The following is a 25,819-nucleotide window of genomic DNA, read 5'->3' on the forward strand; positions in this document are numbered from 1 at the left end:
GGACTGAATACAGTACTCGACTTTCCACCGCTATGAAACATCAACATAGCAACAGGGAAATGTAACCTCATAGGTGGATTTTAACATTTCTTTTTCCGAATTGTATCGTTGACCAGGACAATTGTGTATTTGGTTGTTTGGATACACACAGAAAAACCTAGAATAATGCCGCTTAAAAAGTTGCTAATATAGTTGACACTTTTAGCTAGCCCCTCCTGCGTTAGCCGCAGCTAACGTTAGCAAACACTCAGCTGAACGAAACTCAAAAGGTTCAGACAAGATTGGACTTTTGAGAAAGGAGGACGTCGCCATGATTTTGGACATCTAAGCGTGTCAGTTGGTTCCCCAAAGGTATTGGTTCTCTCTTGGGAAATTGATTTTCGGCCAAGTTTATTCACACATTTTCTGTCAGCTAAGTTAGCGCTCATACTAACTCTCTTGACTTTGTAGGTCGAGCCATTAACTGAATCGAATATGTTAATAAGTTATCTCTAAGGGAGATGTTTTATTAATTGTTTTAAATAAATATCATTATTAAAAGGAAGGGTCGTTTTAAATTTTTATATCTAAAAATGCACACCGAATGTAGGTTGTTTCGTCCCTAAAGCCACTGTGAGATTATTACTGTTATTATATTCTTTTATTTAATGCTTAACTATGGGTCGTCTGAGTAATGTCGGGAGTGATACAGTCAGTAATTGTAGTTTTATTCAATAATTTAACTTGGGGAATTTTATTTACGGTTACTGGCAAACACGATAGTAAATATATATTTAAAGTTAGCGTTACTTAACCCAAGTACATCGGCCATGTATCATTATGAAAGCGGGTTTCTGTGGCTGTTGTAGTGAATACTAGTAATTAGTATGATCACATTCCAAAATAAACCTTAATTCGATCTGTCGTGTAGCAAAGGGCGTTGTTATGTTTGTTGTGAATGAATGCGTATATGACTTCTGTATTCCGGCGTTGGGGGGGGTGTCAGTGCCCGATCAGTAACCGGAACTATTTCGGTTCCAGGCCACATCTACGCATACGCATGATTTTCTCCCAAAATGGGCCGTTTTCTCCAGTCAGAGTACACATGCACCGTCTTGTTCTGGTCCTCTGGAGTACATACTTGGATGCCTGTACTTTTATAACACCTTTGCTGCCATTGGTGCTGCTCCTACTAACCAAGATTAAATGCGTTGTGGCATATTTAGCTGTTCCAATTCCACATAAGTAACAGCTGATGCTCACAGATGATAAAAATGAGTGGAAAATTGGAGCATGTATCACAAGACCGCAAGGACTGAGAACTACTCATATGAGAAATGGCCTTCAAATCAAATCAAACATTGGAGTGTTCTAGCTGCAGTGTTCTTGCCTCAGGTTGGTTCCAGTGTAGGTTCTTCTAAAGAAATCCAACATTTTTGCCATTTGCCAACCAATGTGTCACAGCTTTTTTTCCCTTTTGCCAACCAACCAGGTCAGATGACCTGATGCTGTGAAGATAAGTTTTAACAATAACCATGTCAGAGAAGTCAAAATGTTTGTGCATGATTTGCACCTAAAGGAGTAAATTGGAAATTAAAAAATTGGCACTTAATTTTTTTTCTTCCCCTTTTGAGGGTTTAAAAAAAATGCATTACTTTACTGACCAGTGTACCCTTGTTATTGGGTATGTTCTTGTCAAAACGATTGTGGAAGGTGGAATGCTGCAGTGGTGCCAATATGGATATTTCTGTCACTAAAGCGGTTTCAGACAAGTTACATAGGGAGATAATGGTGAAGCAGTTAGATTTGATTTTCATATGAGTTGTAGTCTCCTTAGTAATGAGGGCTCTGTGGTGTAATACAATACACTACAGAGAGTGAGCAAATGGCATGCAAAAACAATGGATCTGAAAATGTTTGAGAAACAGTTAGCTGCACAGCACAATAATCATCATAGCTGTTTTTAAAAAGGTGTGCAGTCTTTCTTGGACTGTAACGGCTGAATACTTTGGGCTTTTCTTCTCTGAATCAAGACACTGGTTATTTGGTGTTGGGCTCAATGGAAATAGTGTATTAAACTATCATGTGGTGGACCTGTTAGAAGCAAAATGTTCCCATTAAGTGCAATTTTCTTTTTTCTAAAAATCATGAGCCAATGCTTTATTGAGCTTGATTGAGGCGGCAGATTATGGACTATGATGCCAATCATGTACTTGGGGAAAGCGATCTAGTTGTCTTTCTTTAATGAAGGGCCACTTCCTGAAAAGGGACTGGAATGTGCTGATTTGTCTGATCAGCAGGAACAGTCAGAACACATTAACAAAGAAGAATTTATTCACAACTCTGAGATTGGGCAATAGACCTGTAGTTAAAAGTCCCATGACACCTTGGCTTTAAAGGCTTTTATACAGAAATGAGTGGTTCCCTAATACTGTATCTGGGGTCTCATTCCCCAGATTTGGCCTTTGATCGAAGGTCAATGGTCAAAATACTCTGATATTTTTTTATTTTTGCTGTTTGATTTTATTTCTGTGTGAGGCCAGGCTTTTCCCGTCAGGTGTTTTAAGCAAACATCACATGGGTGACACGTGACAACCCACCTCTGCTTACATTCCTTTATGGAAATTCTTTAAATTGTTGTAGAACCTGTTTTAAAGCAGGATAGTGACAGTGGTCTGCTGTTCTTTTGTCAAGTGTGTTAAACCGTGGGTTAAGTATACGTTCTTATGTAGGCACAGACTGGAGCGTATCTGTAGAAAATTAGAAGGTGCTTTTGTCATTTTACATTTTTGTTGGAATTCCGCTGACATTTTTTGGCATACTATTTTATTGTTATTAATGAAAAATGTCCGTGATTGAAGGGAGTTTGGTAAGCAGGCTCTCTTTTCCATTTTACCTTTGCCTGGCTATTGTGTTTCATTTTATCCCCCAATGTCTTCTCTCAACTGCAGGTAAATGGAGAGCAGCAGATGGACAGACGGGCTTGGTAAAAGCTCTGCTCCGCAACTCACAGATCACAATACTGGAACAGGTGAGTTTAACCAAATGCTAATAATGTTAATCCCAACATTTGGCTTATTTCCTTTACAGTTATCGCTTTGCAAGTTACACTATTTGAATTCTGAATGCTGCTATGTAAATGTGTCACTGATAGCAGAGGCATTATCATGTTCATTATCATGTTCACACACTGTCGTAATGAGGTCCACTCTGTCTTGCAGAGTTGACTGCTACATGGAAAGGTGTGGTACAGTCCAAAACTGCTGTGAGTTGATGCAAAACATTTTACAGATAGAATGACATTTTGTAACAGTAATGAAATGTGATTTAAAGTGTCCAGTGATCCTCAGATGATGGTGCATTTGTCCCTCTGTAGTTACGGCATATAGAAAACCGCCAAGAGGCAGCTCCAGGAACAGGGGTTTTCCTGGACTTTGTCATGGATATATCCAAGAAGAAATCCTCCAGAGCAGTCCACTCCAAAGGTGCGTCTTCGTTGAACGTCGGCATGGATACCTTTAGCAGATAACGTTATTAAATTCCACACCATGGTTTTGTCACAGATGACCGAATGGCTGATGAGAAACTATTGTCAAAACACAAATGGCACAGTCAGCAGAGTCCGGACAAGAGCAGTTCCCGCAGTCCCCTGAAAAACACCACCCAGGATGGCAATGTTTGTGGGAACAACAGAGTGGAGTTTAGAGAGCCGCTGCCCTCATACAGGTAGAGCTCGTGCCTTAATGATTGTTTCCTTAATTTTTCTAACAGCAGCCTCCTAATATAGGCCTCTGTGATGTATGCCTTCCATTGCTCTCTGGAAAGTCATGTATGTTTCAATACATTGCTTTTGAAAGTGACAAAGTGCATATTATTTGACGGTGAATTCATTTTTGATGCTGATCAGAATGATTCAATTTTAAGTGGACTAGCTCCCACCTAATATACTACATGACCACCAATTAATGTCCTCCCCTGTCCCCCAGTGAACAGTAAATTAAGATTAAATTGTATTAAATCCCCTTCCTGATCCCCTGTAATCTGCTATGTCTCCAGAGAGGCCACCCATCCACCACAGGCTTTATCTCATCCAAAGTCCCGCATTTTGCAGTCAGTGCCAGACTCTTGCGACCCATCATCTCTGCCTGCATCTTATTCTCTGCCCAGCCAACCAGGTCACCAGGGAGATTCCAGAGACAAACACAAGGATGGGAATGTGCACAGCACACACTCCACTCCTGGGTGCACTCACATCCACTATCTCAACGACCAGCCTGCCCTTGACAGGCTGGTGGCTGTTGGACAATCACAGCTTCATGAGAGGACTGACGAGGACCACTCTACCAAAGCACAATCTGGCGGGGACAACCTCGACATAAGTCCTTCTTCACTTATAGGCACCACAAATCACAGACTGAGCATTCCGTCCTCCAGCCCTGGATCAGCCTCCCAGCGTTTGGAAAATCTCAGGCGCCATCAGCACGATGATAAGCTGGAGAGACTAAAAGAGCGCATTCGCAGGCAGAGGCAACATTTGCAGGACACTGCGGAGAGTGAGAAGCTTCTTGGTCCTCTGGAGCGACCCATTGCAACAAGTGGTGCAAGCAACAGTGCTGATTTTAGCAGCATGGCCAAAATACGGAAAGTAGCACCGGCACCTCCTCCGCCAGTTTACAGAGGTATCATCAATGGAAAATACATCATCAGTTGTTCGCCTTAAGACCTGTCAATTGAGTAGCTTGATGATAAACTATGAAAATACTTTTTGAAGGCATTTTTTTTTTCTCCCTCTCAGGTTTTAACAGTACTGAGACAAAGATCCAGACTCCCGATGGGAAAGTTTGGAAAGAACAAGAGTTTCATGATCTCAGTAGAGAAATTTACAGAGATTTGTCAAGACAGTTTGCAGGTAGTTATACACATTCGTTTCTGATTAATAACACTGACAAAGGAAATGGCAGTAATTGATTTATGTCAGCATCCTTCCAGTTACCCTATATGCCTGCCTTTAGTTACATAAAAGAGCCACAGAATACTGTTCATCAAAGAGTTTGTCCACATTTAACTCCATTTAGTGCAAAAACTGTGTTTTGGTATTTAAATTGTCGTTATTACTATTATTAATGAATTGATGGGTAAAGTCTACATAAGGTGTTTATCTTCAACAGCATCTTACTTGTTAGAGGCTTATTTCGTGTTACGTGTCTCATGCACAGAAACCACCAGATCCAGGCTACAGCAACAGAGGGAGCAAACAGCAGACAGGTCCAAAGAGAGGAGGCCAACAAAACCAGTCAGGAAGGTCCACAGAGTTGCCTCTGGGTCTGACCCAAATACAAAACCAGGTATAATAATCCTCTTTTTTGAGATAGCCCAGCCAAACTCTAATCCGGTTTAATTAATGGCAGTAGGAAAAGCCTTTAAAAAAATATTTTTCTATCCAAGAATGGTGTACACAATCCTTAAATGTTGAGGTTTTCCTGTATTTGAAATCATTTTAAAAGTTTTTTAAGTACAACAAATTACTCCATATATGTTAGTATTTTTTAATTGGACAGTTTGATAGTGTCAAATTGAAGAAAGTAATGTTCAGTGTGTTTGATGCTTCGCTAATATGTGCTAAATCTAAAATATGTGAAGCCTCGCTGGCATCATCGCTGGCTTCCGATGATGTGTTAATCCCTGAAGAAATGTTCAGTATGTGTGATATGCAGGTGGTGCCCGGAAGTAGCACGCAAATACTCAGAACATTTTCCAAAGTAGCATATGTGTAAACATTACTAACATAGATGTGCACTGGATTTTGAAATCAATATTGTTTCCCACTAATTCTTTCATTCTAAATTTTAAGAACAGAAGACTATAAAATATATCTTAATATTATAGTCCCTAAATTTTTATTCCATAAATTTGAGTCTGGTGTCTACTGGCATTTTAAAACTTCTATCTGGCTTGTTTTTGTTGTTTGGGTGGTCTTTCTTACAGGAATTTACTATAAATAGCCTTGTGAAATCTATGGTTAAGTTCAACTGGCTCATGGAATTGTTACAAGAGCAGACAGCTGCCCTGTCAAACAGCTCCATTAGCCAGAAATGCTCTTCTGGAGAACATGGAACACACTGTGAAGGGTATTCCAAATACAAATACTTGCTGTGTGTTTGGAAACTTAGATCTTGTTTCAGTTTCAACAGCTGTAGTTAAAGGCATGCTGATGTTCTTAAATAAATGTTTCCTTTCACTAGTTTCAATATCTTGTATTTCCCAGTGCATTGAACTGGGCTTTGCTGTTAGCAGATCCTTCATCCTTTTTTGTATCAGCAGTTATCAGTCCTGCATCATGGCGAGAAGGCCAGAAGCGGGTCAAGATGATACTGGGTCCAGCTCCCAAGTCTACTCAAGATGACAGGTCACAGCTTCAGCGAGGATTTGTTAGAACAGGTAAGTGTTTTATATCTCTTTATATAGTTAATGTGTTTAAAGGTCACATACAGGCAAAAAATAAGAATTTATTTATTCATTAAGCATGTGTTGAATAAATGAGCCCTTCTCAGAATATTTTATTCTAATTATTTCAACTTTTTTAATCTGTAATTTTTAGTCCCTTAAATTATCCATAAACCTTTTCTAGAAAAAAAAATGGCACAATTTACATGTGAGCTGTACATAAAGCTGAGGAGGTTTTTGATTCTTAGTCTGTGACTCATACAGGGAGGATCCAGATGGTCTACATGCCCTATTATTATATGTTTTTACTCAATGTGTGTAAAGGATTTCAATTACTTGTCAATGCAGCATTTGTAGCATTGGGTGGAGAAAAAACAGCCACAGATTCATAAAATCTACAGTTATGGAATCCACAATCAATACTGATCAGAAACAAACTTTAGGCTACTTACATTGAGAAACCAGCCTTTGTTTTTTTGAGGTTTGGTGTTCTGGTTTGGTGAACAATTAGATACAGGCTGATTTCTAGAGGGTGCTTCTGGTGCATGTCCCCTGGGAGACAGAAGGGTGATACAGTGTTGGGGGCAACGCTTTGCTGCAATCCATTACAGTAATAAATTATGTTTGGCAGTAATGGAGTAATACACTGTGTCACTGCTTATTCAAAGATTCCTGCAATACTTGCCCATCATGGCTGTTAGGTCTTATTCCTGAAAAACATTTTCATTTCTTTTTATTTAGAACTAGTATAATCTATTAAAATTCTGAAATATAACTTTTTTGTCAAATTCGATGGATGCAAAAACTGTTTGTGTCTTGTCACAAAAGTTCGGGCTCTTTAATTATTTTGTAGCATTACATTATTGTAATTTTACTATTCATGGCAACCATGATTTGCAGATGCAATACAGTCTTCAGACTCTAATGTTGCCCCTACCCACTGTATTTATGAGGAACTATTTTTAACTGAGGATTGTCCAACATGACACAATATTGCAGACCTTGGTTTCGCAATGCCTTGTCCCTCCTGTTTATTTTTGCTAAAGTTACTAAAAAGTAATAGGTAGCTTATTACTCTACACAGAAGGTGATGTAAGGATTATTTCAAATACAAGTAATATAAAATTTTAACTAATTCAATATTTTATGTATTTTTGTAAAATGTCCATTCTCTTCTCGTTCAACAAACATGATTTGTCTTTGATGGGATTTTGAAGCTAATACTACAATTACTATTTGCTTTTGACCCTTTTTAAAATTTGATCCAACAGCTTCCCATCACCGTCCAAATTCAGACCGACCTTCAGACTCAACGTCCCAAACTCACACTGCCACCACAGAGCATCATTGGACAGGACCTAAAGGTCAGAAGAAGCAGAACTCCATCCCTTCACCTGCAGAGCTCAGCCAATCCCAAGCAGGTGTAACTGCAGAGTCTCTGTCAGCAGACATCCAAGGCATACTTGATGACCTACAGCTTGAGTACAAAGTGGCTGAGAAGGAGAAAACAACATTTGAAAAGATACGGGATGGGCGCTCCGGTAAAAGGAGTAGAGGAAGATCGTCATCACAACCAAGAGCTCCTTTCTCTGCTTGGGGAGCCACTGTGACAATAGGCCACCCTTCAACAGGCTGTCGCAGTGCCAGCCCCTCCACACGTCAAAAAGAGTCTGCCAGTGCACGTGACGCGATGCAAAAAAAGCGACACTATGATGCTGATACAGTTCGGCAGTATATTTCAAGACAAAAGGAGGAGAGGAAGCGTCGTGAAGTGGAAGAAAAGAGGGCACTGAGAGAGCAGGAGGAGAGACGAAACCAGAGATTACAGGAGCTCTACAGGAAGCAAAGAGAAGTGGCTAAAATGGCAGCCCTGCCCAATGAGTCACCTGTACACAAAGGTTTACAGGGCACATACACCAAACTGCAAGAGGAGGCCCAACTGGAAGAAAGGCCCATGTGGGCACAACTTGCAGCTACTCAAATGGTTTGTTGATGTTGTATGTTCACCTATGTGTTAAAAATGTATTGATAAGAAAGTGACACAATGAGTTTGAAAAATACATTTTTGAACACACTTTTGGAAGTGTTTACATTGGCCATAATATTGCATCTACAGAGACCAATATACCAACCCTCAGGAGAGTCGGACAAAGAAAACAAAAGACTTGGGGCACCCCAAAGCCCATCCAGCAGCGAGAGGTCTTTGAGTGGTCAACAGCCTCTTCCATTGTCTACGTAAGTACACATAATCCCCGTTTAACTATAGATTCCTGGGACATTAATTGAGTTTCCTCTTCAAAATTGATTTGCTAATAAATTGTAGGTATTTAAAGCATTCACTTTACTAAACAGAGCATGTAAGTCATTTTACATAATTATAGCATCTGTGTATCCTTTGAATATCTCCTTAAAGCATTATAGTTCAACATTGTAGTAAAATATTGAAAACAACACCCCCTGTGGGAATTTCTAAGTTTGCGTTGCATTATGGTGTTCTTTTCTGCAGTAGTAAGCTCTGAACCATTAACTGTAACATGTTTGAAATATCTGTCTGGAAACAGCACTTAATAGTAAATTGCCTTCTGTATTTATTTTACTAAATTACATGATTACTGCAAAGTTTGAATTTAACCATTTAAAAAAACTGTATCACTTAACCTGTGCAGGAATGACCTTGATGTGACACCCTTGTTTCTACCTGCCCATCTGAGCCCAGCTGGAAGGCCTGCTACTGGTCCCAGTAGTGACCATCTCCTCTCACAGCTTCTCAGGATGGAACCTGCGCTGACAGTTGGTGACATAAATCCTGTCCAACAACCAGCCACAGTAGCTTCCAGCAGGTCACATAAGAAAATGTCTCGCATCGAATTTATTAAGTCTACAGCTGTATCCCTGTCCAACCGCCTCGAGTATGAGGCACGGAGGATTGCTGGGGAAGGGATTAACTACGGTACAGTAACTTCAGTGGATGTGGATACTGCTTTGGCTCCAGGACCCTCTCAAGGTGTTGAGGATGATCAATGGTGGATCAGTGCCACAGAAAATGATAAGATAGGTCACAGGACTAACAGAAGTCATGCTTCATTCAATGGCACTGGTCTTCCAGGATCAGTCAGTCAGCCTGCTTTCAATGGACAGAAAGAAATGAGTCCACAGTCACATTCTGATTTACCACAGCCTATTCTCACGCATCAGAAACAGGAGAGGAAGTTAGTCAATGGACTAGAAATGCCAAAAAGAAGAGATAAAATGGCCCAACTGCGGGAATATGAAATGATGGAAGAAAAGAGTCACACAGATCCCCTTGACTCTAGTGCTGGCTCTATTAGTGAAGGTCCTCTTCTGAGTGAGGGGAGTTTTTCTGAAGATGAAGCGGTTCCTCCTCACTTCAAGATCGCAGCAAGCCACTTGGATGCTCATGACGACTGTGCAGGTCAAACTAAAGATGGTCAGCGGCTGTCTGAGTTCCAGAGGGAAGCGGCAAAGTTCTCTGCACTAAACTCAGTTTCTGGGCAGCACGGTGGAGGAAAATCAGCCTTGGATGAACTGAGTAAAGGAAGCCCCACGAGCATTGTCAACATCTTCACAAAGAACCTCCCAGGCAACATTAGAGGTTAGTTCACATAATTCAATAAGGAAATGTTGTGTCCAAATAGTTAATATTGTTTGTGGATGAGAATATTATCTCTTGCAGCTTGATTAGTATAGTTATTTATATTGTCAATTTTCATGTCAATGACCCGTTTAGCAAAACCTCATAAATATCATTGCCTATATTAATAATAAGCAATTCACAATATATTCACTCTTTTAAAGTTTCGATGGTCATGTTGAATATAAATAAAATATACTGATGTTGTCATAGGCGAAATCCACACTATTTGTCCCCTGTGTCCTTGTCTTCCAGTGAATGAGAGAAACTCTCCATTAGCCTTTTCAGCACAGTCTGCAAATAGTCCTCTAGAGGCAGAAGTCTATGAAGATGATTTTGTGTCGTTGCCCAGCAGTGAAGCCAATGGCCAATTAAAAAGGAGTTCTGATTTAAGGTAAAGGGAAAATCAGCAGAGCAGAATTTAAGACTGACCACTAGGTGGCAAGCAAGTCACAGGAATGGAAAGCCAAAGCTCCTCGTATACACAAGACACAACTGCTCTTTGCTTCGTTCATTTTCATGTTTTGTCTTGGCACAGATATGAAATTTAATTCACCCACTGTATAATATATCTTGCTTTCCTCAGCACGAACAATCATTTTGAAGACTTGATGAGAAGTTCCCCTCCTGAGAGAAGCACAGGAGATAGAATCTACACAGACACAGGAGACAGCTCACATCAATCGCCCTATTATTCATCTGGTCATTCACCGCATCTTTCCTCTGGTTCAGCATCTGGTTCCTCACCTTTCTCTAGACACTCCAGTAGAAAAAAAGGTGATGTAATGCGTTACATAAAAATAATAAACATGTGTAATGCAATTTTAACTGTGTCTGCATTACACAATGTTTCTGCATTCCTTTGCAGGTGCAGCATCAGACCACAGTGATGGCACTCTGGTGGATGAACAGAGGAGTTCCTGCTCACCTCCTTCTGAGCTATCTTTTGAATCCTGGAAGAGGGGTTCGCGCAAAAGCTCTGTTAACCAATCCAAAAGTATCCACTCCAATGATACTTCTGAAAAAAGTTCTCACAAAGGGTAACTTTTTTCTGCATCTATATAATGTCAAAAGCAAGGGTTCTTGGTTTAGTTTTAATGAAAGGGTATTCTTTATTATTGTCCACCAGTGTTTTTCACTCTGTAGATTTTCATTATTTTAACACGGTTACATTCTTACCCTTCTTTCTAAAGGAACTATATAAATATGCATAATTCTCTAATGGCTTCCAAGTAATAGTGACAATAATGGCAATGGTGTGAATAGCAGTAGATAAAATTATGGCACTGAGGCAGCCTGTAAATTCATAAAGAAATATTTTCTGCATTTCTGTTAAACAGCTAGGCCTAAGGGTTGAAGCTGTGTAAACACCAACAACAGAATGAGTTGGCTCAAAACAGAAAGTGCTTGTTGTTTCAAGGGCCCACATGGTGGTTGGTCCAGTCAGCTGGCTTCACCACAGGTTGGCCTGTGGCCAAAGGAAGGAAAGGAATTCCTTTTCTTTGATACAGAGCACCTAGGTTTTCGAGCCCCTTGAATGGAGAACTTTAAAGGACACTCACTGGACCGTACCTGTATTGTAGAGGAAGCTTGAATCTACTACCTTTTAATTTACTCTGTGGAGTAAAAGGCTTTACTGTCTGCTGGTGGAAATGGCAAGAGTGTATCCTGATCGCTTTAGATGTTGCTCTTGGTCCAGAGATCATCTCTTCTACACAATATAGCCATTCATAGTGTGCATCCCCCCACATCAGGGTATGCTGCTTCAGTTAGTTCTTAAATTCCAAGGGCCCCCTTTTATTTACCATTTGATTAACTTGTTTCTCTTAAACAGACAAAGTCACATGGGGTTTTTTTTGTCCATCAAAGAAAAAAGTCCCAAAGCTATAGCCTTATTTATCTGTGTTTGCTTATTTTTTTACTTGAATAAGATTTTTCTCTGCTTTGGCACTTGACAGTAAGAAGAGGAGAGCACCCCGTTCCTCACAGGTGGCAGTTTCTCGCAGTGGCGCTATGAGAATTGACTCTCCACTAACCAGTAACACCAGCACCTGCTCTGGTCCTCACGGTGGTAAACAAGAGACACACACTGCAGGTACCATAAATTAAAATGAACCAATATAAAAATGGAACATATATTTGCATAATAAAATTTGCTATGATCCATTTTTGGAAGTATGATTTCGCCTTCAATAATGTAACATCTAAGTGTATTCTAGATAATTGTACTGCACTTTTAGCTGTCATGTAGTTTTATTACTCATACTAGATTTACTATACATATACAGTATACTATCCATTATTGTAGCTAAGAATTTCGGATTCTTTTGACTACTTTTTGTGACTCGTATACCTTCGCTATATCTTATCTCACCCATCCATCACTGTTTTTAGGTGAACTTCAGTATTCACCGGCTGCCCTGAAGCAGCGTATGGCAGCAGAGCTGCAGTACTTGGAGTCCATTGAGGAGTCAATGAGACAGCTGGGGGATGTGGAGAGGCTGCTCAGTGTGTCCGTGGCACAGCAGGAGAGTGCATCACTGGCCCAGATGCTCCAGGTAAAGAATGGATTTGCTGCTTAGAGTTAAACATTTGAGATTCAGACACTTTCATTCTAACTATTGCTGTTTATTTTATGAAGCAGTTCCAACCTAAAAGCAACATAATGGTAGTTTTATGTCTCTAAAATTTCCTTAAGCTCCATTTAACTAATCTGAATTTTGATGCCACAGGCCAAGCAGCAGCGCCAAGAGCAGGAACTCTTGGAGCTGAAGATCAAGGCTGAAAGGGAGGCCATGGAGGCACAGCTACAGTTGGAAGCAAACAGGCAGACATGGGCCAGGGTACCAATCATCCCCTTTCACTTTGAAGACGCACACACACAAACACGTGTATACACTGTATAACTATTTAAAAGTAATATATGATATTTTATCTCTTTAATCTCTTTTGTCAGGCACATATTGAACTGCAAGAGGGCTTGACAGGAGTACAGAAACAAACTTTGGAGGGTCTCCAAGAGGCAACAGTAAAGATGATAACTCAACAGGCTGAGGCAGTGCAACATACAGCCGATGCTGCCAAACACATCAAGGAGGTCATTGTTATGCTTCTAACTTGGGGAAAAACAGATTAAAACACAAAATGCTTAGGAGAAAACTGTAACCTAAAATTGAACATGAATATGTTCAATCTCTATCTTGTGTTTTCAGATGACAGAATTGGCACGCTCACAGATTACAGGAGCAGTGGGTGCCACCACCGCTGCTACCCATTCTTCTCTGTTGGACAAGCAGGACAGGCATGAAAGCTCACATTCAAAGCATCAGCACGCATTAAGTCCTTCGGAGAGGTAATTTTAACCATGCAGTTACAATTAGTGTGAACATACTTCAGCTCTACATGTCTAAATTGAAAATGTTACCAATGCCATATTGTTATCTAATAACACAGTTGTATTAGTGAAGGTTAAATATATAAATGTTGTTTGCTCTTTACTTCTTTGTTTCCTTACACAGTTTTCAAAGTGAGATTTCAAGCAGAAAGGTTAGACTAGAAGATCCTCCCTCTTCAGCGAACAGTCCAAATGACTCTTTATCCTCCTTCAGAAAATCCTTACACAGGTAAACCTAAGGCTTCTCACGAAAGACCAGTTTTACTCTTCAAATGTAATTTGGCAATCTAACGAAGCTCTGTTTTCTATATTCCTTAGTGGAGAAAGCTCAGGCAGCCACTGCAGCCCATCTCATGCCTCCGTGAACCATGGCGAACAGATAATTAACAATGCGCTACAGGGGACATGGAGGCAGAGGGAAGCTGAAGCAAGAAAAGACAGTGAAGCAGGGAGCAGCTCCATAGAGGAGGAAGTTCTCACTGTTGAAAATGATTCCCTCTGCAGTGAAAACATAACATCAGTAAATGATAAAGGTATTGACTGAAAGTCAACACACAATTCCTTTGTGTATTTATTCGGTGGTTCCTTTTGTATGTAGAGTGTCACATGTTGCATTAGTCACCAAGAAAGCGGATGCATTGAACGACCAATTCACTTAACCAGTATTACTTTTGGCCTTTCAGTGGAAAATACATTAGCGGAAATGGAGTACTCTCTAAAGTTTGATGAGTCCATGACTGAGGATGAGATAGAGCAGCGCTCATTCCGTTCACTGTTGCCATCTGAGGCACATCGCCGGGGAAATAAAGACAAGTCTCGCCACCACGAAGAATCAGAGGATGATGCTGCCAGTCAGAGCATGGCTTTGGTTCCAAGAACACATAATATCTTAAAGGTGAGAGGACAATGTGGTCAATCTTTTGTCAGTATAAACTCTTGTGATTCTGTTTTTAATAATAAAAACAGTAAGATTATTTGTTACCATATATATGTTAATTTGGTTTCTGCTTGTTTTCATCCTAATATACTCACTTTACTGCTAGAGTTTTCTTTTGCTCTCTGTTTAATTATTGGTAACTGACTTCTGCCACTGCGTGCCTAACCTTTGTCTTTTTTTCCTGCTGTATTTGTAGGATGCCAATATGGCGTTTTCTAACGGTCAAGACAGCTTTTCACAGTTCACCATGGACATGGTGCGGCAGTACATGAAGGATGAGCAGGTGAGACTGCAGCACCAGAGTTCCCTGCTGCATCTTCGCCAGAAAGCTCTGAAAGAGAAAACCAAAACTGAGCTTGCTTGGCTAGAGCACCAGAAAAAGCGACTGAGAGACAAAGGAGAGGATGACAAAATGCCACCTATTAGAAAGAAGCAAAGGGGGCTTCTGATGAAACATCAGCAGGAGCAGGTACATATTGGCAAAATGATCATGATTATAAGACCAGTACAAATTAACCAGTCTTTCTCACTACATTCTTGTTTTAAGGCTGAGATCAGGAGACTTCAAGAGGCCAATAAAGCTGCCAGGAAGGAAAGTCAGCTATTGCTGAAGCAACAGGAGGAGATTGAGCGCATGAGAAACTCAACAATTAAACTGAGGGAGCGTCTCAAGATAGCCGGGGGTAACCCTCCACCTGTAAGCAGTACATTAATTGATGAATTTATAGATGATTTAATTTACAGAGGCTCATTTCAGTTTAGTGTGTGTATATTTCTTTTACAAAATTCTAACTGCAGATCTGCTCATTGGGAATTAAAACGTATGATTGCATGTGTGATTTCTCATCCTAAAGAAATATCCATGTAATTATATCTCTGAGGACATGACAGGCTTTGGCATTATTTATATGTATTCTGTCTGTTTTCATTCTTGTATATTCCAGGAGACCACAATGTCAGAAACATCTGCATCTGAGGCAGCTGCTTCCACCACAAGACATGCTGAAGACATCCGCAGCCCTTCTCCCTCGCTGTCAATCTCTGGAAGTGAAACTAGTAGCATCATGCAGAAGCTCAGGAAGATGCGCTCCCACATGGATGAGAAGTAAAGCTTTTTATTTCATTCATCCTATACAGTGTGAATCGACTTCTGTCAGAGGTATTGATGAGTTTCAGAGAGATGTTTTTCTATTGTTTTAAACAGCGCCTTTAGTAAATGGGCCTAGTTAAATTTCTTTCCCTTTCTTTGTTGTTCAGTCTCCTGAATATTTATCTACGGTAAATAGCAACATTAAGAAAAGAGTTATACTACTAAATTCTTGTAATGCTGTCTAATTTATTACACTTTCCAGCTGTGGAGATATCAATATCATCCAGAGATTGTCTGCACCTTCATTTAAATGACATTTTTTTTCTTGAATGTCATTATTTAAATGTGATTGAAATTCCCAGTGGCCTTCCAAGAACATCCAATCTCTCAGCTATCATATTCATAACACAAAATAACAAGGCTGGTTTAAATTTAATCCCTATTATTTTAATACACTGTGTGTTGTCCTTTCCGTGACACCATCCTGCTGTTCTCCTTATTGAAACTGAATTGATGCATTGTTTTCTTCTCATTATAACACTTTAAGGGTTATGCTTTGTAATAACAAAGTGCACTTATCCCAACCTTCCTAGATCGCCCTGCCTGACCTTATATATTTCTGTCCTCGTTGACCACTCGACCTCAACATCAGACCAACTTGAACCCTCTGTTGCCATTTTTGCTCAATAATTTGTGGTTACTGTAATGTGCTTCTCTTTAGTCAAAACTCAAATAAGAGTTTAAGAAGTTGTGTTGCCCCAAGTCATTTTCAGAGAAACCTGAAAGCCATTTGCTCATGTCACTCTTCTCTCTCCCTTTTCTTTCCACGTTTCCTTCCCTTATCAACCCATAATGTGTGTTGTGTGTCTCTCTACGTGTTTGTGCGTCTGTGTGTGTGCGGCCTGTTTGGCTCTTACGATTTATTGTGTGAATTTGTGTTGTAGCCACTGCTCTCCTGTCCACTACTTCTTCTCTCTGTTCACGGCCCACCACTGGGCCTCTCTCAGTGTTTGTCTTCCCAACCTTCACCCTAAATTCCAGCTCTTTATCTACAACCAGTTGGTCAGGTACTGTACAGCGTCAGTACTTCTTTCTTGGCACTTTCACCTACCTTTCGCCATCCCTAGAACATGCTTGTGTTCTTTTGGCACTGGGACCTTGTACCGGGGGAAGAGGGAGTGACTGCGTGTGTGATTTTACTGTCATGATGGAATATGAGGAGAAGCTTGACGAGTGCCCAAGGAAAGCTGCGACACTAAAATAAGCCAACCTTTTAAAAAGCTTCATTTCAAATCTATTTTAATTTGATGCTACTTTTAGTGTTTTTTTTAAAATTTTATTTACAGTCCAATCTTAAATATAGATCATTAACGCTGCATTAACTTAAAGGTTTTGTTTATTTTAGTAGGAGCATTCCTTGTTGTATTGGAATCTTGGACTCAATACTTGGATTTCTGTGGTTTTATCTTGTTTCCCCTCTTTCGTTTTTAACTTTCTTTGACTGATCAATATACATTCAACAAATTTCCTTCACTGAGGTTCATCCGATGGTTCCTGCAGTTCTGGTCAGATGGTTAATATTGCTGCGACACTCATACAAGGTGCTTTCAAATTCACCAAAAGCAGTTATAGACATAGACAAAGTAGTCAAACCCTTTCATCAGTCTAGTAACTCTTGACAAGTTCTGTTATTAGTCCACTGCTACACGGGACAGGCTAATGATTCCAGATGAACCTGTCTTTAATAAAGTTTAGGAAGGCACTAAAAGAGCCACCTCTCCAGTTCTTCATTATCTAGGTGCTCATCAGTTTACATTAGGTCAGGAGAAAGCCCTGAAAATTAAATCAGGTCTAAGTAATCGTGCTTTACGAATGAACCCATACATGTAGGAGACTACATCTAAAAAAAAAAAAAAAAAAATCAGCTTGCCTGCTATCAGCATCTTTAATGTTGATGGCAACCACTGGAAGTTGGATTTTAGAATGTTGATCTATCAGTAAAAAGAATCAGGCGAATCAGGGTGTGTTAGATGCATCCGAGTGCACCCTATCAGCGTTTAACCCCCCATTTTCAGACCGATGCATGTCTCTCTCATTTTGTCTTATGTTCCTCTTCCTTTCTTATGGATGACTTGTCATCACCTGATGCTTTATGGTGCTTGGACACTTTTTTGTTTGGATGATTATCCCTGGGAACTGATAACTGAGGCATGTTTAATGTGTTTGTCTCTGAGTGTCTGTCGGAGGTCTGGGGTGAATTTGCAGTGATAAGTTGATGTCAAGGTGATTTGGGTCTGCTCACAATTATTGGATCATGTTTAACGACATCTTGACTAAATGTCTTGGTTCTGCTTTTTTCCCTTCATACTTCTTATTCCTTATCGTCTTATTTCTTTTTTCTGCTATCGCCTACAATGTTCCTTTTCAAACTTTCTTTTACTCCTTCCTCATCACTTCATCCTTTATTCTGATTAATTCTTCCATAGGTTCTTGACCAAGCGGGAGCAGCAGTTGAAGCAGAGGCGTCACCACGCTGAGGAGCTGCTGGAGTGGAAACAGCTGCTGGATCAGGAAGAGGCAGATGTCCGTAGGATGGAAAAGGAGGCCCTGGCTGTTTGGAACAAACAGAAACCTCAGGACAAGGATGGACTGAAAATAGAGATTTCCGATATCAGCCACAGTCCCAGTCACCATCAAAATTCGGAACCAAGAACTGACAGTGAGAAAGGTGAAAGATAACATGATCCCAGCTGGTCTTTGTCAGGTCTCTTAAAGAAGAAAAGAAACTGGAATGTGAAAATATGTGTTAAGATAATTAACTAATATTAAGACACTTTGGTGGTCATATCTTTTACATGTTTGCAGACTATGGAAGTGAAGGTGACCAATCGCCAGTAACACCCGAGTCCAGCATACACACAGAAGTACTGAGCTCCCAGCACACAGGAAGTCCATCTTCAGTACAGTCTCTGCCAGTCACTGAAACACCTTTGGCCTCTATCCAGGAAAGCCCTGCAAACTATACCCAAGATTTCACTTCAGCTTCCCAGTCCAATATCAAACAAGTATGTAAAAATGTCTTTTGGGTTTTTTCTTTATTGATCCATTTACATGTTTTGTTCTTGTCAGCTATGTTCTTGAGCTCAAATAATTCTTCCAAAAGTGACCCCAATGTAAGAGGATAAAATTCCCTGTTGCTAATCTGAACACAATGCTATTTCTAACAATTTGGGCTGCACAAAATTCTATCTTGCACAAAGGTAACTGTTTGTTGACTGATTGTATGTAAATTATTGATCAGTGCAAAGCTCTGTGAGTCAATCAGCCAGACTTGTTTGATCCTGAACTCCTTTTCTTTCCTCCTCCTCCTGCTTAGTCTCCTCAGGGTTCATCAAGAGGCAGCAACAGCCCCACTGCCTCTCCCTCGGAGAGGAGCAGCAAAACTAAGATGCAGCTTTGCTCTTCCTCCCGGAACAACACCCAGACCCACACTCAGCCTACAGGTTCTCAAAGGGTTTCACAGTTTGGTGAGTTACCCAGCACATTTAGACTCATATTCCTCAAATATTTACCATTGTTGGACTTTACTTGGCAACGAAGGGAACAATTTTAAACAGAAGCGGAATTACACACAATAGACTTCATACCATAATTCTGCTGCAGTGTATTTGAGCAAACTATGAAGGTGTCTGGGCTACATGTTTTACTTATCTTCTGGCCTTTTTGTTAGCGTTTAAAACACAGTTGTTCTGTTCACACAAGCCATAACAACATGCTCAAAAATGGAGTAAACGCATTCTTGGTATAGAACATAATACAATAATCTCCAAACAATTGGTTTTGGGTTCAAGAAGGTTTAAAGTTGGATTACTCTTTACTAATCGGAGGTCTGGCGTGTTTCTCACATTCTAACCATAAGTTGTATTTGCTTTCAGAACCCATTTCAGACCAGAGTGATATAGAGACGCGAATCAAAGCCCTGAAAGAAGAACTCAAGAAAAGAAAGTTCATGGCTTACCAGCTGAAGAAAGAGCAGAAAAAGAGGCAAAAAGAGCGACTTAAGGCACAGGAGGCCAACTTACTGAAGCAGCTGCAGGTAAGTGTGTATCCATTCATCCAAATAGTGTGTAAGAATAATTGATATTCTGACTGTTATTGCCTTGGTTTCCTTTCAGAGTTATGATAAGTTCATTGAGAAAACTAAGGCAGAACTGAACAAGAAATCAGACACGGCAAACTTACACATGCAAGATTCCAAGTCCTTCGGAGATGAGTCCGGCGTTAAAGCACCTGCTCAGAGGTAGGTTCACAGATGTAAAGAGATATGCAGCAATATAGCCTTTATTTGAATTTGTGTTCATTTGAATCCCTCTTTGTTACGTCTGAATCCAGCAGTGACTCTATAAGGACACAAATTGATGCATCATTACACTCTGGTGAGTAATTTTAACGTATTTATATAGTTTGCTGATACTTAGATTGGTCAGTGTTTTCATTCTGAGGAAACATTTTCTTATCTTAACAGATGTCCTGCCACAACTTGATCATAGTAAAGCCACCTCAGTTCCTGAAACGGTCACTCCAACCCCGGTGCACGACAACCCAGAGAGCCTGAACTCAGAGTCAAAGGGCTGTCTGTCCCCAGGTCTTTTCAGACCCTCCTCTAGGGATGCACAGATGATTGAGTCAGGGGATGAAAGCATCAATTTTAATAACAGATCAGACCTTCAGCAAGACATAGTCCAAGGAGTAAGGTCACAATCTGAGGATCAACACACGGAGCAAAATCTCACACTAGAAAAAGAAGATTCTCTGGAACAGGAATATTTCCCTTCCAGTAGCCGAGCACAAGATGACCAAGTAAAGAAAACTGAAATTTCTAAAACCAAGGAAGCAGGAATATCAGATATTATCACTTCTGCTGTATCAGATTTATCTGAAATCAACCGCGAAAACAAAGTGCATCCAAGCTGCACTTTTTCATCCGGCCCTCATTCCCACTCCCCGGACTTGGGCCCCGTTTCAAAGAAAGAGGATTCCAAGAAAGATGCCAAAGCATCTTCGTCCATAGCAAACGAATATGACGATGACTTTGAGTTATCAGTGTGTTCTTCCCCCAGGGAGGAGCACCATCATTCTAAGCCTGCTTCTCACACCTCAGCCTCACCTGCTGAGAGCAAACTTTCATCGGGGCACTTGTCTAGTCGGGAGGAGGAGGATGAAATAGATGAGGAACTGGCTCAGTTTTCTGAGAATAGTAAAGGCAGCAACCAGTCTGAAAGACTGCTGGATATTCTTAACAAAACGGAAGACTCCATTGCTGATGGCAAAGATGTGGGCAACTCTATCTACTCGCCACCCATCCCAGTTACACAGGCTCCACCCCCCCCTGTTGTTGATGAAATGTCAAGCTTCAAGATTGGAGACCGAGTCCTTGTCGGACGCGTCCAGCCTGGCAGACTGAGGTTCAAAGGTCCCACCAGCTTTGCGAATGGCTTCTGGGCCGGTGTGGAGTTGGATAAATCTGAGGGTAGCAACAATGGCACGTATGATGGGGTGTTATACTTTGTGTGTGAAGAGAACCATGGGATATTTGCTCCTCCCGATAAGATCACACACCTGCCAGACAAGTTTGAGATTTACACAGACACTGCTGAGGATGACGAGTCCTTCTTTGATGATCCGCCAGGGAAACGTGGGGTCAAAGATAAACCCGAGGAGGACAAATCCTCCAATCAAAATCTGAAGAAGGAAAAAGACCAGACATCACAAGATCTGATTGAGTCTGAGAATAACAATGACTCAAATCAGTCCGTGTTCCAGGCTGAATTTGGCCCGCATTCACAACAAGGCAATCTCTCTGAACATCCCATTTCTAATGGTGCAGTTTTAGATTTGAAAGATCTACCACACAATCACCACAATTCTGGCATGGATGTAATTGTCCAAGCGAAGGAACTTGGTAACCTCGATCAGAAAGTAGTGCTTTTGGAAGAGGACATTAACACGTCACATCTTGCAACAGAACTTACAAACGATGGAGCACGAGAGAAGGTCCCAGTTTCACTGGACACATTTGCAGATACACTGCTGAACAGCTTTGTGAACGACATTGTAACGCAGTTTGCAGAAATTAAAAGGGCTAAAGAGCAGAAGATAGTGGAAGGAAATCAGGCAAATGGAGACTTGGTTGGAAGAAATGAGGACGAAAGAATAGTGGGAAATAAAGATGGCCTCCCTTTCTTCCTACCTGCAGAACAAGAAGAATTATCTTCACCAGAGTTGTGTAACCGTCCGGTGAGTGTGCACACCACTGTGTGTTAATACGTCTACAGGGAAATTATTTGTTTCATTTGATAGTGCCGTCTATCACCAATTGAGCTATAATTCTGTCTGAGGAGAAACACTAGAAAGGATTGACCGGCAGCTTTTTTACCTCTTGTGTACTAATCCAAAGTTCAACTTAATGTTGACATATTATTGACTTTTTTCCACTTTGACTTATGAACCTGTTGTGTTTGCGACATAATACTATAGGATCTCAAATTATGCTTCAATAATCGACCTTTTCTTCCAGGATAGATACATATAAAAGATTCCATTAAAATTAGGAATCGGCCTGAAACTCAGATTGTTCCTTTTTTTGTCTTTACAGGAGAGTCCTATACTGGGCCCCAGTGGACAAGAGGAGCTTGCTAAGAGGCTAGCGGAGCTGGAACTAAGCCGTGAGCTTCTGAATGACATAGGTGACGATCAAGATTGGTTTGATGAGGATTTTGGTCTCAGCTCTCGCAGAGAACAGCAGCAACTCAAAAAGAAAGAGGAAGAGGCAAGGTTGGGAAGAGTGGCAGCAGGAGAGAAGGCTGGAGTCTGTGTAGCAGTAGGAGGTCTGGTCTCATCACCAGCTATTGAACAACAGGTCAGGATTCCTCCTAGACCTGAGCTGCCCCTCCCTTTGCCTCCCAAACTCCCCGAGCAACCTGCCATGGTCGTGCCTCATTCAGCAGCAGAGCTGGAGAAGATGGTCCACGCTGCCACACAGGAGATTTGGGAGGTGTGTGGCCTGGACAAGGATGGGATGTTAACCCAAGCTCATCTGCCAGCCCCCAAACCTTCCCAAGAGTACCTGGGTGAAGAGGCAAGTGGGCAAGATCAGGAGGCTGTCTGCATCCGCAGCTACAAACAGGTGAACAAGAACATTTGGAACACAACCATGAGTAGATTCACATGAAAAGCACCTTTTAATTCAGTTTCATAAATGGAAAAGATGTTGGCTATCATTTAAGGCTACCACTCAAAAACTTAAAAGCGTAAACTTTTGGGCAGATTACATTCAGATTAGCAGGTCCAAAACTCTTGTCGTTACCGGGATTTAATTGCGTTTTAGGCTGTGTATGACTTCACGTGGGAGATTCTTCAGGAGATCTACACAGAGGATCCCAACATCAATCAGCCTCAGTGGGTCAAACCACGTCGAGGCAAATCCTCCTACTACAGAGTAAAGACGCAAAGAGACGTCATCAAAACACAGGTATTAACTCTGCCAGACAATAATCACCAGTCTGATAGCCAAACCCGTGTTCAAATCTGCGTCTTCTTTCAGGAATTCATTGCAGCTGAAGTACTGAAGCTTTACGGTCTGACAAAGGACCATAGCCAGAAGACTGACTGGCAGAAGATGCTCAAGTTTGGTAGAAAAAAGCGGGACAGAGTTGATCAGATACTGGTGGGTTTCATTTTTATAGCCAGGTGATGTGAAATAGTCCAGTAATTATCTGGCTACTTTCATTGGTTTTATTAGTACTGCCATCAGATGGAGTGATGAAAACTGTGCTGCTCTACTCACCCTCGCTGTCTCACAGGTTCAGGAGCTCCACGAAGAGGAGGCACAGTGGGTCAACTACGACGAGGACGAGCTGTTTGTTAAGATGCAGCTGGCAGACAGCATCTTTGATGCTTTGTTGAAGGACACTGTCAGCGTGCTGAATGAAATCTATGAGAAGAAGGTTAAAAGAAAAGGCTCCCCACGGCAGCTTTCCTGAAACCCCAGTTCTGTCCCAGTTCCCATCCCACTCTAGCCGAATGTAGCCGCTCTACCACTGATGTGCCAACAGCCACCCTCGGATGCCTTCAGTCCCAGTGTTACCTCTCCTGTAAAAACCTTCATTTCAGAAATATGCATCGGATAAATTGAGGTTCCATTACTTGTTCTCCACACAGAATACCTCCAGAGCCTCCCAGCTTTCTTATACCTAACTTAACACAACTTACTGTTTTGTTATCACCTGCTGGACCTTTCTTTTTTTGTAAATACCATTTGGAGAAAGACTAGCTAGTAAAATAAGATGTACCATTTATTTTAACAATGCTGCTAAGTCTATTGTTCCATGTGGAAATGCGACCCAAGTTCCACCCAGAACAAAAGTAGTTGATGTACAGTAAGGTTTAGAAATTTGACAGTATGTACAGTGTATTTCACTGTGTAAAAGTGATGAGTGTTCATAGACTTTATCTCCCAGCACGTTGAAATAACACACCCACGGGTGTCAGTGGACATCAGAGCCTCTTTCGTTTCTTGTTTGTTTTCAGGGTTTTCTGACTGACCTGATGTTAAATTGACCATCCTTCATAAATATAAAAACTTGGACAGGGATAAAGCATACCAATCCTTGCTCTATAAGTTTGTCCAACACCTCTGTCAAGGTGCTTTGTCGTAGTACAAAATGTGGTTGTGAGCACCCTGAAAAACACCCTTTCAGCACTTTATACAATGATTAACTTTTAAATCCAGTGTGCTGGAACATGGTTAAAAGACATTAAATTTGTCATTAATAATGTGGAGCTGTGCTGTATATGAACCTCCCTGAGCTCAGATGTGCAAAAAGGTTTGCCTCCATAATTTTATTATTTATTGTGTGAAACTGATTAGAGGTGAGGTTCATCAAAAACTGTAAATGATGTCAGCATACAGAACAGATTTTTTAAATAACAGTGAAAATGGCAAAAGCACAAATGTGAATGTAAATGTGGCGATGTATGAAATAGGTTTAGCAAAAGCTATTAAAACAGGACAAAATGTAAATGACTTCACATTTATAGTTAAATGAAACTGTCAGCTGTGACTTATTGAGGCCATGACTGTCCAGGTGTCTAACACAGTCACTGTTCTGCTTGCATTCATTATGTAAATATGTAATGTTTGAATGGAAGACATAACGTTTTTAGACGGTCCTAAAATGCTGGGCCTGAGCCTTACCCCTCGCTCTGCCCTGTCCCTGTCTGTCTGCTCTGGTGAAGGTTGCCCTCTAAACATTTAGCTCTAAAAGTCCCTCAGACCTTTAGAATGTAGCCATTAGACAAGAACTTTCATTTTTCTTTGACGTTCTGATCAAGTGCCTCCTTAAGTTTATGACAAAAACTGTATGTGTGTCGACATCCTTGCAAATACCTCTTTTCAGCTCCTCTAATTCCTTAATGACAGCTGACTTTTATAAGCAATTTAATCACTATTTTCCGCCTCATTCATTTTTCAGACATTTGAACAGGGGTGTTTTCTGTAGAAGCAGTGACTTGCTTACAGTTCATCTCTGCATGTATGTGACTGATAAGCTCTCCACAGCCCATCCTTCTGAACTATTGTCAATAGTCTTACGTTGGTCTCACAACTGCTGTCAGACTGTACAATCTTAATGTGGTATGTGTTCAACTTTACAGTTAAGAGTTAAAGTGACCTTAAACTGAGTAACTGGTCGTCTCCCCTGTTTGTCCTCATCCGCCTGGGTGTTCGAACTGTAACAGATGCCGCAAACAACCAAAAAAAACATGACGCCGACCTCCACATGTATGACATGTCTGACCAGCAGGCAGTCTTAACAACACTGACAAGATTAGTATGCTTCCTCTACAGATTCTCCAGGATTTTCCTCTTCAGTTGATTGTATGTGGGGGGAATTTAGGCCTCCTCCCACTGTGAAATCTATGCAGTACTTGGTCTTGCACGTTGTTTTATAAACCACATGGAATTCCCTTGTCCCTCATCCACTGACTGACAAATGAAGCTGGTGTAGGGTTAAATTCAGCTAAAGAAAATTGGCACAAAAGTCATCAACACAACTTGGATGAAAGGATTTGAGTTTCTTTTTTTAAATGTTTATTAATATTTATATATTTCTTTAGCTGCACCCAAAGTGCAGTTTGTACAATTCTTTTATGGGTGTAAATATGCTGTGTACGTCACCCTCGGTTACCTTAAGCTGATGCTGTAAAATAAATGTTTTTCTTGACAACAGTGTGCAAAGATTGTGTATGTATGCGTGTTGGTCT

At 40.8% G+C, this 25,819-nt stretch overlaps 1 protein-coding gene across 6 annotated transcripts; it reads left to right on the top strand.

Annotated features, from left to right (window-relative positions):
- cep350 (centrosomal protein 350) lies at positions 1-25,782 on the top strand. 6 transcript variants are annotated; one of them, XM_057037782.1, is made up of 38 exons: positions 1-351; positions 2,931-3,010; positions 3,201-3,244; positions 3,356-3,464; positions 3,543-3,705; positions 4,036-4,658; positions 4,775-4,888; positions 5,196-5,324; positions 6,298-6,417; positions 7,695-8,407; positions 8,540-8,658; positions 9,090-10,036; positions 10,331-10,469; positions 10,662-10,852; positions 10,944-11,115; positions 12,034-12,170; positions 12,470-12,633; positions 12,808-12,918; positions 13,032-13,172; positions 13,288-13,427; positions 13,594-13,698; positions 13,788-14,002; positions 14,153-14,364; positions 14,603-14,875; positions 14,954-15,103; positions 15,351-15,511; positions 16,441-16,563; positions 17,983-18,224; positions 18,362-18,561; positions 18,873-19,023; positions 19,432-19,592; positions 19,672-19,796; positions 19,889-19,932; positions 20,022-21,793; positions 22,152-22,682; positions 22,884-23,027; positions 23,100-23,222; positions 23,359-25,782. In XM_057037782.1, exons 2-38 carry the CDS (start codon positions 2,935-2,937, stop codon positions 23,536-23,538), a joined length of 9,264 nt encoding a protein of 3,087 aa, XP_056893762.1. In that variant the 5' UTR covers positions 1-351; positions 2,931-2,934; the 3' UTR covers positions 23,539-25,782. The 6 variants fall into 6 exon arrangements, with proteins under 6 accessions (XP_056893762.1, XP_056893765.1, XP_056893764.1 ...); XM_057037785.1 differs by having other exon boundaries at positions 19,892-19,932; XM_057037784.1 differs by having other exon boundaries at positions 6,301-6,417.
- The last annotated feature ends 37 nt before the right edge of the window (positions 25,783-25,819 follow it).

The sequence above is a fragment of the Takifugu flavidus genome, chromosome 7, assembly GCF_003711565.1.
Source record: "Takifugu flavidus isolate HTHZ2018 chromosome 7, ASM371156v2, whole genome shotgun sequence".
In the NCBI taxonomy this organism is placed as follows: Eukaryota; Metazoa; Chordata; class Actinopteri; order Tetraodontiformes; family Tetraodontidae; genus Takifugu; species Takifugu flavidus.

What these genes read in the sequence shown, in the direction of transcription:
- cep350 (XM_057037782.1), top strand. Translation starts at nt 2,935, where the DNA reads ATGGAGAGCAGCAGATGGACAGACGGGCTTGGTAAAAGCTCTGCTCCG. An exon ending in AAGAACTGACAGTGAGAAAG is followed by an intron (nt 18,225 to 18,361) that starts GTGAAAGATAAC and finishes ACATGTTTGCAG; the next exon opens with ACTATGGAAGTGAAGGTGAC. An exon ending in CAGAGTTGTGTAACCGTCCG is followed by an intron (nt 21,794 to 22,151) that starts GTGAGTGTGCAC and finishes TTGTCTTTACAG; the next exon opens with GAGAGTCCTATACTGGGCCC.